This window comes from Engraulis encrasicolus, chromosome 13 (genome assembly GCF_034702125.1).
Source record: "Engraulis encrasicolus isolate BLACKSEA-1 chromosome 13, IST_EnEncr_1.0, whole genome shotgun sequence".
In the NCBI taxonomy this organism is placed as follows: domain Eukaryota; kingdom Metazoa; phylum Chordata; class Actinopteri; order Clupeiformes; family Engraulidae; genus Engraulis; species Engraulis encrasicolus.
The window spans coordinates 27,471,670-27,489,405 of record NC_085869.1 but is presented as its reverse complement, the minus strand read 5'-3'; the positions used below and the strand labels follow the sequence as shown (position 1 = coordinate 27,489,405).

The following is a 17,736-nucleotide window of genomic DNA, read 5'->3' as shown; positions in this document are numbered from 1 at the left end:
ATTATATATCTTTACAATTTTCACATTTTCCACTAATATAGGATGTTACCCAACTATGGAAATGATCAGAATATCTATATGACCAAGAACCATATAAATATGATTGTTTTTAAAAAAGTGGTCTTGTGTCTCACTTTACCCCGGAGACGGGGTAAACTGAGACAAACCAGAGAAATTCCTGGGGTAAAGTGAACCACCACAGTTTAAGCTGATAAACTTACTTTTCTACTTTAAAACAACATGTTAACATTCCAACAGCTAGATTAATAACCACACATTCCAAATCCAATATTGTAGGGGCTGGTAAAACACTTTTTTCCATTGGTGACCTCAGTGGCTACACGCCCCATCTCTGTGAGGGGTGTTTTTAGCCCAGGTTGTCTTCCTGGTGTAATTATTTGACTTCATAGCTTTCCTACAATCAGGGCTGGATTAATATGGCCTGGCAAAGGCTGCAGGTTGCTGTGGGCCTCCCTGGAAGGTAAATTTCACAACAACATTTCATAGACAGTGTCATCATTGACATAGGAATTAAGGATAACATGTCTACCAGCCGTGGAGAAGAGTATTAACAATATTCAAAACTGTACTCAACATTACAGATTCATTTTTCAATATCACATCTTATCAGAATTCTGCAGTTTTTGACTTTAGGCCAATCAGGGGCCCTCTGGCGGCTGGGGGCCCCTAGGCCACAGCCATATTGAGCCATATATGTTAATCCGGCCCTGCCTACAATTTATATGACTAACAATAAAACCGATTAATGTAATATTTCACAAAATTGTGTTTTTAGACCTTATTTACACATGTTTTATTATATTTTTAAGTGTCTCACTTTACCCCAAATCATTTGTCTCAGTTTACCCCATACCCACCTTTTTAGAAAAAACAACATGCCTGGCTTTTCAGGCCCATCTTAAACTAACATCAACCATATGGTTTCATGTGTTGGAAGTGCAGTAACATGTATAGTATAACTTTATCTACCTGAATCTATTTTCTTTGCTGAAACAGTTGATTCTGTCTATCGGCGAAATTTTACTTTAATGTGCCAAAAACACATTTTTGTGAAAAAAAAAAACATTAATACAACCAAACAACCATTTTTTCTTTTGGTAATAAGGGAATGTGAGGGGTATGAAACCAATGTGGTTAAATGATCACAAATTTGTTCCAATGCTGAGATATAGGGAGTGTCTCACATTACCCCGCTCTCCCCTACTAAGCAACTGAATAACAGCCGACAATGCACTTACAACAGGAGTGGCGTAAAGCAGCAGCTTTTTAACGTTGGTGTGGACAAAAGGGCGTAACCCAAGAAAGCAACAATTATTAAAAGCAACGTGCAACCGTTAGCGACTAGACTAGCTCCAATGTCGAGAGAGAGAAGCCTAGTTAATTTTAAGACAAGCCACCAGAGAATTCATCTCTGCTGACGCACAGAGCGGGAACAGTGCATCAACCAAACAGCCCACCGCATCTTTAGACTGCTACTAAACGTGAAAAATGCAGTGGAATTATGCAGTATTGAAATCAGCGAAAGCAGCCCCCATGGGGAACTACACTGCCAGCAAAATAAACCATCCATGAAATTCGGGTTCAACGCCAGAAATTCGGTGGCCCGACACCAGTAAAAGTAGCAATTATGCAAATTAAGGTGCGTAAAATTTAAATGACAAGTTAAATGACACTCATATTGGGAGATATGGAAAAACAGATGACCCAGGTGAATTAAAGAAAAGCGCACAGCCTACCAGAAGATGAATCCCTATCGGTAAGAAGGAAAAGAATAAAAACAACTGATATTTAGTATAAACATAACACAAGCAAACACCACCAATTATCTAAGAAGAAGCAATGCAGGCAGCAAAACAAGCAGCAAAAAGCAATGACAGAAAAACAAATTTGGTAAATAAAGCGCGCTGAAGGTCAGCATCCAATTGCGAGCAGCAGCTTATTACACGTAACCAAAGCGCAGCTGATTCGTGGAGAGCTGTATGGATTGGGTCCAAAATGGCAGCTGACTACGTGGTCTGCCAGAACTATCGCAGGTTGCTCAATTTCTGGAAATTCAAAGCGGCGGACCATGGAGGAGATCCCCCTTTTCATATAAATTGCAATTTTCCCAGTCATAATGAATAGTTACAATTTAATGGTGGTTGTAATTTTTCATGGAAAATGTAACGTTTGTGAATGGGCAGCATGAATTATGGAAATAAACTACGACATATATTACACAGTGCACCTATAATTAACTTCATATCCAATAATTCCTGCATACTGAATGCATGGATTGCACTAAACCACATGAGTCCAGGGGTCATGCTGGTTTTACTGTGGCTCAAGGTCAGAATGCCATTAGACCTTATATGTTGTAAGTCTACAAGATTTGGTATATCATATTTAACTATGGAAAAAACACAGTTTATTTCTTAAATGTAGCATATAAAATGTAAGACTTGAGTCAAAGGTGTAACAGGAGTCAACTTTCTTCAACTACTGTCTATTAATAATGGTCCATTGTTCAGATACACTAGACAATGGATTGTTAAAATAGCCCTTTCAGTTCAACCTCTCAGCAGTTGATGATCCAGTGTTGTAAATTACAGAAATTATGCAAGAAAGAAAATTGAATAAAGTCATGAATGAGTCTGAAGAATTCATTTGATGTGCTATCATTTAGAGGCTATCATCACTCACTCATAAAGTTAATGGCAATGCTTCTAGATTCTCCAGATGTTGGGTTTATTGCTTCTGCCTGGATCTCAGTAAAGCCAAACTTGACCTCTAAACGGATTGGACGGTTTGTGCCTCCCTGGGCCTCAGCTATAGGAATTGTGAAGGAATCTATTTCCTCAACTCCCCAATCATCAATATACTTTGGATCCTGCCTTGTGCTTCTGAAGAATCTAATCTTCATTGATTTTTGCTCTCTTGTGATAGGGAAAAAATAGAAATCTATGGTTTCATTAAAACCAACAGACTCTCCCTTCTTCACAAGGCTATGGAAGAGATCCGGACAGCGTGTTTCTCCATCAGAGGATAGGTATTTCTTTTCTTGTTTATGTTCCAATTCATCAAAAACACGATCAATATCTGTACCATAGGTAAAGAGACAAATCCTTGACTTGACTACCTGTGGCCGACTTCCAAATGCTGCTGCACCAACCATCACTGCTTGCTGAGAATGCTGTGGACACAGGATGGTGCACTGACTGGCAAACTCCTCTTTCATGAAGTTCTGCAAGATTTTGCTCATGGCGTACCCGCCCACCAGCAACATGTATTTAATATGCAGCCGTGGCTTACGCATGATATCATGGAGAAGCTCAGCTGTGGCACTCAAGCTCTTATCATAAAATGACTTCAGTTTCTCAGGTGAGATTACAATTTGCCCTCTTCTCCAACTCACACCATGATCCCCTTTCAACAAGGTTTCCATACTGTAGCCTTTGTGCTTTTTCACAATTTCGTTTAAATTATATGGACATGCAAATTTGAAACCTGTATTCACTTCAGCACACTTGGCTGAGGCAAAGGTGTACATGATCCACTGAAACTCCTCTGCATTCTGCTTTACATATTCATCCCAACATTTAGAACCACATATTTTTTGCAGCAATTCTACTAACTGCCTGTCTATGTTTTGTCCTCCTTGTCCATTTCCAGATGCTTGGTCCACCTGCTTGAGAAAGCCTCCTTCAAGCACTTCGTGAACTGTGATGTCAATGGTTCCACCTGTAACACAGTATTGACATCATCCTGCTGAAATATTACATTTTAAGTCTCTCACAATAAAACATTGTTTGAGGAATATACAGTATTTATATATAAATTCCCTCTCAATTTCGTAACGACTTTCAATGTAGAACTATTTCTATGCAAATGTAATAGTTACAAGTTACAACATTCCTTTCATAAGATATCATAAAAACAGACAAAGAGGTGAAAAGGCTCATGTTTCAGAGGTGACCAAACTAGTAATTCCGCCTTGTCAATCCTCTTGTCTTGATATTTACATTTGTAGGAGAAGAATTTGTAGGATTTTTATTGATTTACACAAAATCAACATGGCGTAAATTCTTTTTTGGTGGACATGATGTCATAGGTATTGGATTTGTTTTGGGGTCATCTCTATGTTCCCCAGGTCCTATGTTCCCCTCAACCAGGGAACTTAGGACCCTTTTTTTTAAAAAGGGTTCTATGTTCCCCCCTGCATCCAAGTAGACTTCTGCCACATGGCGCAGGTTGCTATTGCAACTGTGTCAGGTTAGGTTTAGGGATAGTTTTGGTGAGGGCACACATTTAACCCTATACTGCACACATTATTATCCCATCATGGAAAAAAAATCTTGCTGTGGTTTTTGTCACATAAAATGAACTTCTTAAGACATATTTGCATTTTTTTTTTTTTTTTACAAAAAAAAGTTTTTTTGGGGGGTGCTTTTAGGTTTGTTGCCATATGGCAACATTGTGCAGTTACAGAAAGGATCCAGTGTACATTTTTACTCCAAGACCAAACAAGGGTCATACAACATTATGGATTATTTTATAGAAATGTAATTGTTTTTATCTCAGAAAAACATTGAAAGTTTACCCACAAGTTCAAGGGAGTTATTTAACACATTTTTGCCATTGAGAGAACAAGTGAATACTGTTTATTATATCCCCGAAAAACAGTATTTCAGTGGTATTACGTTGACCAACCACCAATGAATATATTAGGTATTAACACAATATCTGTGCATAGATTTGCACAAAAATGTGTATGGTAACTGTCTATAATATGTACATGAAATGATTTCATTTCGAAAGCCAACACTTTCAAGATGGCCGACATTCAAGATGGCCGATTTGCGGGCCAGGCATCTTTCAACATAACCGACAGTTTATTTGTCATAACTTTTGAATGGATGCTTGGATTTACACTAAACCTTGTGTGATAACACTCTATAATGAGTAAATAAGCCATGTAAAATTGTGAGGCTAGTGTTTTCAAGATAGCTGACTTTCAAGATGGCTGACTTTGAAGTTGATAATCTTTCGAGACGGCCTACCTTTTGTTTACGCCACAACTTTTCAATGGGTGCTTGGATTTGCAGTAACTCTTGTGTGTTAATAATATAATTGGTTTATGAGCTGTTTGAAATTTGGAGATTATGCTTTTAAAATGGCTGACTTTCAAAATGGTTGACTTTGTACAATAATTTTTGATCGGGTTAACAGATTTGCACAAACGTTGTGTGCTAATTTGCCTATTTATAACAGATAAATGAAGTCAAAACATTTTGGAGGCTTAAAATGGTCAAGATGACCGTAGCTTTATGCTCTAATCTGGGGTTTGGGGATTTTTGTGGTATACCTCTGGCAGTCTGGGGAGGCTGCATAGGCCTTGTTCGCTTTTCTGCATGTACTCAGAGTGAAAGCTCATAAAACAGTTCTGTACACCTATTATAACATTTTTTTATGTTCTTTACAGACTGCCATTTGCACTAATTATAAATATTATCAGTTATCAATCATTCAATCAATCAATAAATCAATTAATCAATCAATTAGAATCGGGTATTTGTATCAATACACTTTCCCTATTGACCGTCTTGTTCCATTACCGCACAATACATACCTATTTTTCAACATAAAATGGAAATAATTTTAGTTGAAAACTAAACAAATGGTGAAAATATATCATGACTAACTATAGATCATCCCAATATTTTTTAAAATTTTGTAAATATTGCAAAAAGTGTGAAATATCTTGGCCAATGGCAGAGCAATCTGTCAAGGAGACAAACTCATGTACAGTGAGGGAAAGAGCGAGCCTGGGGCAGTGTGTGGTGTCATGTGATGCCAACAAACCACATAATTGGATAAAACAAGGCCACAGTTTCAATATGAAAACCAATCAGTGTCTATTATTTATATTTAAATACCAGGAAATGCCAAAAGAATGGTATGTTGCCATATGGCAACACCGTGCAGTATAGGGTTAAAACCCAGAAACATTGCATTACTGACAGGTTAGGTTTAGGGATGGTTTTGGGAAGGAAACAATTTGAAAACTCGTAAACACAATGTGGGGAACATAGGACCTTTTTTCAAAAAAAGCTTCTATGTTCCCCACTGCTTCATAGTAGACTGCTGCCACATGGCAAAGTGCAGGTTGCTGTTGCACCTCTGACAGGTTAGGTTTAGGGACAGTTTTGGTCAGGGCACAAATTTAACACTCAGAAACATTGCATTACTGACAGGTTAGGTTTAGGGATGGTTTTGGGAAGGGCACAATTTGAAAACTCGGAAACATACAAACCCCAACTCCGGTGAAGTTGGGACGTTTGGTAAACTGAGAATAAAATCAAAATGCTATCATTTTCAAAACATTCAATACATTCTTTAGATGGAGAATAGTGAAAAGACAACATATCAAGTGTTAAAACCGAGAAAAAATATTGTTTTAAGGGACATGTACTCATTTCTAGTTTGATAACTGCAACACGTCTCAAATAAGTTGACACGGGAATCAGTGAAATGTTATAAACATCCAAATAAGATACAACAACAAGAAAGAACATTTCAAAAATAAATTGTACTGATGAACAATTTGAATGTCCAGGTATAAGACAATCACAGAGAGGCTGAGTCACTCAGCATTAAAGATGCAGAGGGAACAATTACCATAGTTATTACATAAAGTTTTGAATTCCCTTGATTTACCGTGATTGAGTGTATATAAGACATATTTTTGTCATTAAAATCATTGTATAGGTTCATGACATCATTAAATATATATTGGCTGTAGTCTCACTCTAGCACTCCGAGAATTACAGCTAGTGAAAACTTGACCATATTAAGGACGCGTCATGTGTGCAAATGATAGAGGGGTTTAACATTCCCCTATCCACCCGAGCTCACTTGAAATAGACCCAGACGACATGGGAAACTGTCCTTTGCTTACAGAAGTTAGCAGAAGTTGCAGAAGTCAATTCTTTGCACATCCTGTGCTACAGTGAAAATTGACCATGCAACTTGTGTTAGTGCTAACTTCAAAAGTCAGCCTCCATGATAGCATGGGGGTGCAGTAGTACATTGGTTAAGCTGTTCTAACTCACCTGTATAATTGAATACAGTACTGAATGAAATAAATGGGTTTTAAACAGCATGAAAAGCCACTCGTGCAATATATTTTGAAGGGAGATCTTCGATTACTGCCACATAGTAAGGACAAATTGTATTCTCTACTATGTTTTAACAGTTTAACTCCAACATAAGGACCAGCAGGACATAAAATGGCAGGCTTTTGGTCAAGACCTGTCACACTGTAAGCACTACAGAAAGGAAAACATTGTAAAACATGACAAGGAATACACCTACCATTTAAGCTGTTGAAATCATGTCCAAGATAGGAATCAACACTGTTTTTATATAAAATCATCTCATCGGCTAATGCTATTAACTGTTAAGTGTTGTCTTTTGTTTTGTTTTTAGTCTTCCTCGACATTTGCTGCCTTTTATTGTCCCCGTCCCAACTCTTTTGAGACACGTTGGATTTACATATTCATGAATATCCCCCAAACAATAATTTTGGTCAGTTTTGATGGCTGATATGTTTTCTTTTTACTGTTCTCCAACTAATGTCAGAACCAGACTTCTGAAAATGGCAGTATTTTGTTATTATTCACAATTAACCTTGCGTCCCAACTTCTATGGAGTTGGGGTTTGTAATTGTGGGGAACATAGAACCCTTTTTTAGAAAAAGGGCCCTAAGTTCCCCAGTCCCATACAAAGACCAGGGAACATAGGACCTGGGGAACATAGGACCTTGGGAACATAGGTACGCTCCCTTTGTTTTGACCCAAGGATTTTAGGGATACCAAGGTTTTGAGAATCGGCTGTACAGCTTAAAATGTACAAGCAGAAATAAACCTCAAACTTTCATCTGTTAATGTCGCTAGAGGGTTTGAGTTGGGCCCCTGGAATTTTTGGTGGGAAATCATGGGATAGACTAGAATGTAAAATAGACTAGAAATAGAACTAGAGATAGACTTGAAAAACAGCCTGCTGCCTGGCCCCTAATAATAATAATAATAATAATAATAATAATAATAATAATAATAATAATAATAATAAATAATAATATGAAAACATGGAATCATCAAAGGTGCCACACAGTGGATGGGTCAGTAGTAATTCAGTAAAACATGAAAAAACCTCAACAGTGTACCTCCACAGTCTACTGTGATGAACTGTGTTCCAGGCACTTGATCCAGCTTCAATGTGCCACCTTCTCCTCCCACGAAGCCATCACTCGGCAGCTCTTTGCAGTAGATTGCTGCAGCTTCGGGCTCCAGGGCCAGGATGAGCCTTTCAGGGTCTGAGTCTGTCACCAGGCCAGCCTGCAATTTGAAGTTATAGACAGTAGAAATGCAGTTGAAATTCAACATGTAGAGTACTCTGGGACCAAATGCACTCTACTGTGTATTATATGGACTCTGTAGCCCCTTAATGCACACTGTACCTCCTGTGGCAAGCTGTAATAGACATTGAAAGTTAACTACTACAGTACTACACTACTATGACAGTTCACAGGGCCTTTAGTAATACTTTACGACTTGGTCATTGCCATGCATGCACAGCTAATTTATAAAGCTGTGTCTTAAGGGGTTAAGTGTAGAGGTAACACGGCACAAAATACTATGTAGACTTTTGAAATTGTTTAAATGTGAATTACAGTAATGCTCATGAACAGTACAACTCATGAAGAATTGCCTAGGGACCTGCGATACACAAAAACACATTGTTGCACACAAATGCCTGATATAGACAACTGACTGTTGTCCTGCACGGTTTCTTCCTTCTCTGTTGTAGCTTGGACTCTAACTTCAATTTTATTTATTAAAGCAGAAATCTATTGTGAAATGGCTTACGTTGTGTTAGCATGTGATGCTGAATGTCATGGGGTGACCATGATTTGCCACAGAAATGGCACAGGGCACAAATTGACAACTCATAAACATTGCATTACGACAGGTTAGGTTTTGGGATGGTTTTGTGAAGTCCACAATTTGAAGGCTTGGAAACATACAATGCGGGGAACTTCGCACCTTTTTTTCCAAGACAGGGTTCTATGTTCCCCCCTGCTTCCAAGTAGACTGCTGCCGCATGGCAAAGCACAGGTTGTTGTTGCACCTCTGACAGGTTAGGTTTAAGGATAGTATTGGTCAGGGCACAAATTTACAACTCAGAAACATTGCATTACTGACAGGTTAGGCTTAGGTATGGTTTTGGGAAGGGCACAATTTGAAAACTCGGAAACATACAATGTGGGGACAATGAGGACGCCGTCCCATGCTTTAAATGTAATGCAAGATCTAAAATCTCACAATGCATAGAATCACATGGTAACCCTTTCCTGAAATATTACATCAGATGCAACCAAAGTAAATTACTGCAGACAGTTTTATTGCCTTAAAATAATCGGTCCATATATTAACTTTTGGTCTGCAAAATTTTGAGCAAGTTGAGGTACATTTTGGCAGTGATGACGAGTTTTTACTTCACGAGTCCAAACTATGTGTGTGTGTGTGTGTGCGTTGAAAAGTCTCTCTGTGCCTTGCGATGCACAGACAGTTCCAACACCAAGTGTTTAAGTGTCACATCCTTCTCAAAAATAAAATAAAAAACACAGAATATGCCTCACATATTGGCATCCATCTGTCATTACATTTATTGTTAAAGAGCTACAATCACATTTTTCCCAGTTTCCCATAAACGACCACACCTTCATCTCTAGATATGAACCATCTATGGAAGGAGGTTCAATCATAGAGGGTTCATATCTAGAGATGAAGGGTTGTTTATGGGAAACATTTGGGATGGAGGAGAGCACTGCTTAATTACTCTCCCCACCAACCTGGTGGGTCGGGAGTCAAACTGGCAATTTTTGTGCTATAAGTCTGGCACCCTAACCACTTACCCACGACTGCCCAGTCAATAGGTGGTGTTTTGAGTCATGTCCACCTCCACCCCCATTCCCATTTGTCACTTCCTGCTTCTGACTTCATGTCAATCTACATCCATAAGATCTACTTCCGTAAGAAATATTTTTGTTGTAAGGTGTTTTTTGAGTTTGCGTTTGTGTTTCCTGAAATGTAAGTTTGTCTCAGAGTTTGCATGGTGAGTCGAATCGGCAATCTTTGGACTACAAGTCTGACACCCTAACCACTTAACCATGACTGTTCAGCCAACAGGTGGAGTAATTTCCATCTTCACCCCTCTTCCCATTTGTCACTTCCTGTTTCCACCTGTTAGTCAATCTACTTCCATAGGACATATCTACTTCCGTAAGAAATATCTACTTCCGTAAGAAATATTTTTGTTGTAAGGTGTTTTTTGAGTTTGCATTTGTGTTTCCTGAAATGTAAATGTGTCTCAGAGTTTGCATTTGTGTTTTGTAAATTAGGTTTCACATTTGCAAATGTGTTTTATGAAATGGTAATTTGCTTTTTTTATGAAATAGGAGTACACATTCAGTAAACATACAGTACATGTGTGTTTGTCTCATAATGGAAAAGGCGATGCCGCTGCTCGCTTTCTTCCACTCTTTTCAGCCAAAACAAATTACCCCACTAAAACTTTGGACTATTTATCAACTATCGGACGGCTGAACTTCATTGCGGATGCCTGGCTGTCGAAGACCCAGCATGTAGGCTACGGCGTTCCAGCTGCACTAGCGTGTGCCCTCTGCTGTGGCTGCTCCACACCTGCCGTTTGGGGGACGCCTGCCACTTAAAGGATAACTCCGGCGTAAAATGAAAGTTTCACCATCGATTTCCCACGCCCCAAAATGTATCTAATGATGAGCCATTCCGAGAAATGCCGCGCCGTTATGGAGTTAGCTTATTTTAAGCTTTTTGACGAATATCGCAGCCAATGCATCACGGCGGGTGGAAGCTGAAGCTTAAGACCCACGAGTGAAAATATCGCACAGTGTATGCCCGGCTTTAACTAACATCGCTGTTCCGGGAGGTCTGCGGGTGGAGTGTCGGTGAGTCAGCTTGGCTGCTGGAGTCACCAACCACCACACCTCCTTTCAGCCTCTGCGTCTCCGCCATGGTCTCTTGCAACGCTGCCAGCATGCCGCCTATCTCCCTCACCCAGCAGCAGCGTCGCTCTGTCCATGGTGATTCATCGCCCTTCTATGAAATTTTTCTTGCTTGTTTCGGCTGTCTCCCTCAACCAAACTTGCCGCCACATTGGGAGGCTCTGGATTTTCGGAATCCCCAGGTTGTTTCACCGCCGCCCCCATGGCGGATTTGCCAACTTCACCACACCGTACAGCTCCCACTTCCATGGACATAACCTTCCACTACCGTCTGTTTTGTTCTGTTGAGTCTCAGTATGTCTTTGTAATGTTGTTTTTTGTTTTATGTTATATGTAAAGCGTCTTTGAGTGCCATGAAAAGCGCTATATAAAACTCATGTATTATTATTATTATTATTATTATTATTATTATTATTATTACATATTGCATCATGTTATAATAAGCATTAAAATAAAAGTGGAAGTAGATAAAACGTTTTCATTCAAATGATCAGCTTATTGACATGAAAGTCAACTGTCACTTGTAAACATGAATTCAAACTATACTGAAATCATTTCCTTTGATTCTAATCTTAAATCTGAGTATGGAGATGAATTCTCCACGTATGAAAACCTATAGCTACAATGTAATTAAGAGTTCACATTGTCTGGTGATGGCGGCCATATTGGATTAATTCATTTTGAGGTATTAAAGAGGTTTTTGAGCCTAATACACATCATATTTGAATTAAGCACCCTTCAAAACCCCTAAAAATGCTGCATAGCAAACATGAATACTATCAAAGACACTTTGTCCTTAAAGCAAAAATATGGGTTGAGACAAGTGCAGTATTTTGGGGTCATAAATTTGTGTTTTTTCTGGTGTCACCCTATGTTCTAGTGCCCATAACTAAAGAATGGAAAAAGGTATACACAACCGTCTTTTTTCAGATGAAAGTAGACAGTTCAGTGCACAAAGAGCATTATTTTCTGTGGATCTTCAAAGATTAGTAAAAATATGAGGCTCTCTGCTTTTAAAATGGCTGCCAGCCAATGACATGGGAGCTTGCGTAAATTCTACCAGGGAGATTCGAAGTACCCGGCTGTCAAACTCTTACTAATCAATCAGTGTCACTTTTGACAGATCATACTCGTGTCATCATTCCCCAGGATTGTCAACCAATCACAACGCGAGATTGGGGATTTCCCCGTTACATCATTTATGCATCGTTCCCTCTCAGCCAATGGATCGCATTCACGTCTTTTTAAAAAGCTGTCACTCATTCTGTTCTCTGCTTTCCAGTTAAGCCGACTTTGACGCCACCTTCACCCCTCCGTCCACCGTCACCAGTGGTTCCCGTCTGATAGGGGGCAGGCTATGCCCGCCTCCATCTCCGTTGGAGGATATGCTGTCCTACCCCGAAGTACATTGAGATGGAAACTTATGCCAAACAGATTCATGCATTGTTTTATCATGTCTAATTGTTCAATAAATGTTAATAACGTTCATTTGCCTCTCGAGTCTTCATGGTAGAAATAAGCATTTTCTTCCAATCTGATCTGACATCTGATGCCATAATGGGATTCCCCATGCCTGAAAACATCAAAATAAGTGTCATTTTAAAATTTCAATTCATGTGTAGGATTTTAACACGGTGGCGGCAGCCATATTGGATTTTGCCCGTTTGAGGCATTTCGGTAAGTTTATGCGCCGGCATACAGCAGATTTGGATTCAGCATCCTCAAATACCCCTAAATCACTTGTATGCCGAAAATTAACATGATTTGCCTTCAGTTGTCAACTTTTTGGAAAACTGACCCTGACTATTAGGGCCATAACATACCAAGGCGGAACGGAACGGTCCCGGGACGAACGCGGTCTTTCTGCTTAGTTTTGGCCGGCGTGTTTTTCTCTGCCTTTCACACTGAAAGCGTCGGCGTGCGCGGCCAGTCCTATTCAAAACCCTCCCCACAGCCAAAGCTAGCATGCTACCGCGCCGCTGACGCTCGACTACCGCCGGTTGGTGTGTAAGGATAGATATGTTTCAATGTATTTTCACTGACGCAGGTAAAAACGCGGCCGTTCCGCAACGCTTTACCGCCCTGGTGTGTAAGACCCCTTACCTATTTTGGTGTAATTCGTGTGAGGATTTAGTTCTCACATGTTTATACCGACATATATGTACTGTATCTCTAACTGTCTTCTGTTGTCATGTTTTGCACTTTAATGTCTGCATGCCTTTTTGTCTAGCATATGTATTCTCATTCTCAAGAGTTTAACTTTAAGTCACCTGTACAATCTGCATGATTGCAAGACTCCTTCATACCTGTTTGGCTGCATGCCTCATGAACTGTTTCGCTGCATCATCCCAGATTGCTGGCACGGTTAACACCCAGGTGATGTCGGAATCCTGGAGTTCAACAGATGCGGAGACATTCTTGACAGTTTTAAGGGCATGGTTCTTCAGGTACCTCAGACATTCAGAGATGACTGTTATGGCTTTCATTTTCCCTCCGTTGACTGCAGATATGTCCATGTTCATTTGGATGCCCTGAATTGTAAATTTAGTTAAACACTGGGAATGGTCACAGGGTTGAGTGCACCCATTGAAAGTTCTCGGTAACACTTTATTTTAGGGTTACATCTATTAGCACTAATACATACAATATTAATGCCTGTGTAAGTAACTTGTAAGACATGTACTAAGCAAAATCAGACAGTTGTTAGACATTTATTCGCAAATGTCTTGTTCATGCCCAATTAGGGATTTATTGATAATATAACCTAAGTAAGGACCTATAGACCTAGATTTCTATTTATGAGTAAGCAGTAAGGGACAGAATACAATGTGTATAAGCTCCTGGTACACTGCGTGAACAAACCCTGAACAGTGTGAAAACAGATGTGGAATAAGGGTCCCTATTCTAAAGTGATGCATTGCTCAGCCCAGATGACTTAGGGCCCCCGCGCACTACCTAGGGCCCCACTCTACCCAGCCCCCGCCCCGGGAAGCAAAGTGTAAGAAGTTTTCTGATACTGTCTAATTAGATATGTAGATCTCACTTCTTCCACTCCATGTGTAAGTGCGTAATAGGAAGTAATATATAGCAAGGTTTGGACGTAAACTTGTCAATGACGGTGGGGTGGTGAGACGTCATATTTTCATACACCAATTAGTTTTAATTGTAAAAACCCTATAAATGCAGAATATAATGATGAGTAATAGTTTGGAACCGAAACTAAGCTATTCCTTTGTGATAAATAAGTTCATGTTAGAGAAACTCAGTGGTACATGAAAAAATTACATATCGCCAACCCACCGCCATTGACAAGTGTACGTTCACTCCTTGCTATATATAGGCTCCTGTTACCTTTACTAAATTTATATGAGCAAGAGAAAGCTAGATGTCTCAGATAAATAAATATTAATTATCTAATAAACCCCTACACTTTGCTGATCAGGGGGGCTAGGTAGTGCGGGTCTGGGTGGTGTGGGGGCCCTAGGTAACGAGGGGGACTTTGGTAGTGCGGGGGCCCTAAGCCATCTGGGCTGAGCAATGCATCACTTTAGAATAGGGACCCTTATTCCACATCTGTTTTCACACTGTTCAGGGTTTGTTCACACAGTGTGTCGGGAGCTTATGCACATTGTATTCTGCCACTTACTAATTACTAATAAATAGAAATACAGGCTTACTGGTCCTTACTAAGGTTATATTAGTAATAAATCCCTAATTGGGCATGTACAAGACATTTGTGAATACATGCTTAACAACTGTCTTATTTTGCTTAGTACATGCCGTACAAGTTACTTACACAGGCATTAATATTGCATGTATTAGTGATAATAGATGTATCCCTAAAATAAAGTGTTACCCAAAGCCCAATGTATACTTAACATGCACACACGCACTTAACACACAGTTCATTTTATTACTTACAGGCTATAACTGTATTTATTTTACTCTATTCTATTTTGTTCTATTCTATTCTAAATTACCATATGCATTAAACTGATTTTACACATATACATACTTATACTCACTTCATTTCTGTACAGTTGCATTTTGAAGTCTTGAAAAAAAGTTTTTTTGCCGTCTGGAAATCCTTCATTAAACTTTTGCATGGCAGCATAACCAAAGTGTACCTCATTCCCGTCAAATAAAATGCATGTTGGTGTCTTGCAGGATCGAATCCCATATTCATGTCCCCACGTAACATCCCTATAGTTCTTAACTACACCAGTGGTATTACATTTCACTGAGTAGCCACTATATGCTGTGCCAAAATCTATGGAAATATGGAGTAGAGATGTTGCCATGATTATCAGCCAAGTGTTTAAGTTTGCTGTGTTTCTCAAGCAAATGTGGTAAAGCCAACAGCAGTCCTTTTTGTAGTGTAGAGCTCAACCCACTGCATGTGGGTGTGTCTCCAGTCTTAGACACTGAGCACAGTGAGGTACACCTCATAACTGCGGAAAAGCACAGATGCTCAACATGGGAGATCAACATCACTGGGATGAGAATATGAAAACATTCAACAACCAGCTAGAGAATTTGAGGTAATTTGCTATGACAGTCTGTTTGGGTGGAGGATTTTCATATTAAAAAAAAATAGTAGGACAATTTCAAGTAGGCCTACACAAAGTCGAGCTGGATACAGGCATTTAAATAGGCTACTATATTTCTCATATAAATATAGGATTAAAAATACATGTTTCAAGTGTGTTACAAATGTATTCATTGCAAGAGGTATCTCAGATTCAGTAAGTCAAGCTGACAGGGAAGTCCATAGTCCCTAACATTTGATATATTTAGGCTATGATAATATGCTACTTTGAAATAATATGCTACTTTTGACTACAATGCTCTAAAAGTAATATGACTTATATGGTTTTGTATTTCTGTTGAAAGCTACCCTAGGCCTTATAATATGAATGACTATGAATGTATTGTATGCTGTTACGCTTCAAAGTGGGGCCCGGGGACCCCTGGGGGGCTGCAAGGGGATGGTAAGGGGGCTGTGGAAAGTTGGTAGGAAAAGTATAGAAAAACAAAATAAATGATTGAATAAATGTAATTAGTAATGTACACCAAAATAACCAAAAATAGGCTTAACAATGTTCCCATTTGTTAATTTTACGTATCCCAGTGGGCATTGACTCACAGGTCTACGCTATGGTTGCCAATGGGGATGCACAAGAAAAAAGGTGTGGCAAGCCCCATGTCAGGGGGAGCCTTAGCTGGAATCTACTGGTATATGGGGGGGCCTTGTCATGGTTACGTTTGAACCATGGTCTAGAGTTCATAGGAGGGTCAAAATCAGAGCAACCATAAGTTTTTACATAAATGTTTGTAAGGGCTTTTATGTGCTAATTGGTGACAGACAGGATCAGGACAGAAAGACACTAGGAAAGAGATGGGGTAGGGCTGAAATGATCCAGGCCAGACTCCAAACCGGCTTCCCATGCATACGAGACCTTGTAGCCGGGTGCCCTAGCACACTATGCTGCACCAAAGCACTCCCCAGTGAACCCTGGATATTTTACATTTTTATCATAGAATACAATCCTAATTGAACCAGTGTTGCTAATTAAGCTTCTAAACCCCAAAAGTTACAAAAGCCTTGCAACAACACCAGAGACAATTTTCCTCATTCAATTGATATGTTGAATGAGTTGTCTTTCAAAACAGTATAACTAAATTATTAAATCAAAAAGTAAATCACATTGTACAACATAAAGCATGATTGTATGGATTGTTGCTTACACACACACACACACACACACACACACACACACACACACACACACACACACACACACACACACACACACACACACACACGGATTTACTTGAATTTCGTCTAAAAGTCATTATATTTTGAATGTTTTAACTTTAGAAAGGACCTCGACCATACAATTAAAGAGTTCCAGCAAAGGTAATGTTCTATTCTGTCACATGCATGTTGTAATTTTCATAATATTTGTGTGATCCTGTCACTTGAATGGAAACAGAAATGTGTCTCATTATCTTTTTCTAAACATGTATGGTTTAATCACAATTAGCTTACAATGTATGGATGGCCTTTGGAAAGGAAGAACACCCAATGTAAAAAAGTGAGTAATCAGTAGTTCTAGTTTTGGAGTTGAACGCGTGATAATACTCCCCTCCACAAAATGTCTTAGTTTTAGTCTTATTTAGTTACATGTTTTATATGTTGCTTGAGAATTACTGACCTTTTTCTATATTTTTTAAGTGTGAAAGACATCGAGGCTGAAATCAAGACTCATTACAAGCAGTTACTGCAGGAACAACTGTATGTACATGAAAATGAAGTACTTTTGCAAATTTTGACTATTTTCATTTTACTCGGTTATTGCTATTCATTGTCATTGGCTTGTATGTTGAATATTTACAGTTGTCTTTACATTGTGTTTTTATAGAGATGAATACAAAAAACTGGAAAGTAACTATCAGAGCCTGTGCCAAAGGTAAAGTATAAAAAATATAATATAAGATGTATTGTATCCATCACTTAAAGGTTTTATTGAGAATATTTCTCCTACAATTCAGAGTGACTATAGACATAACAAAAGATTTTGAAGCTGGAGGACATTCGTTTGAAGATCTCACAGACCCTTGCAATCAAA

The 17,736-nt window shown here is 39.1% G+C and overlaps 1 protein-coding gene across 1 annotated transcript; it reads right to left on the bottom strand.

Moving 5' to 3' along the window:
• Window positions 1-432: 432 nt before the first annotated feature.
• LOC134460487 (heat shock 70 kDa protein 12A-like) lies at window positions 433-15,405 on the bottom strand. Its single transcript, XM_063212874.1, has 5 exons — window positions 15,130-15,405; window positions 13,411-13,635; window positions 8,225-8,396; window positions 3,140-3,741; window positions 433-474 (listed from the first exon to the last, which is right to left on the bottom strand). Exons 1-5 carry the CDS (start codon window positions 15,403-15,405, stop codon window positions 433-435), a joined length of 1,317 nt encoding a protein of 438 aa, XP_063068944.1.
• Between the last annotated feature and the right edge of the window lie 2,331 nt (window positions 15,406-17,736).

Bases quoted from the DNA above. Each gene is read 5' to 3' on its own strand.
- LOC134460487 (XM_063212874.1), bottom strand. From the start codon at position 15,405: ATGGCAACATCTCTACTCCATATTTCCATAGATTTTGGCACAGCATAT. The intron at 8,397-13,410 runs GTATGAAGGAGT...TTCAAATTGCAG, and splicing joins TGAGGCATGCAGCCAAACAG to GCTGGCCTGGTGACAGACTC. The intron at 475-3,139 runs GTAGTCAAGTCA...TTTACCTTCCAG, and splicing joins CATTTGGAAGTCGGCCACAG to GGAGGCCCACAGCAACCTGC.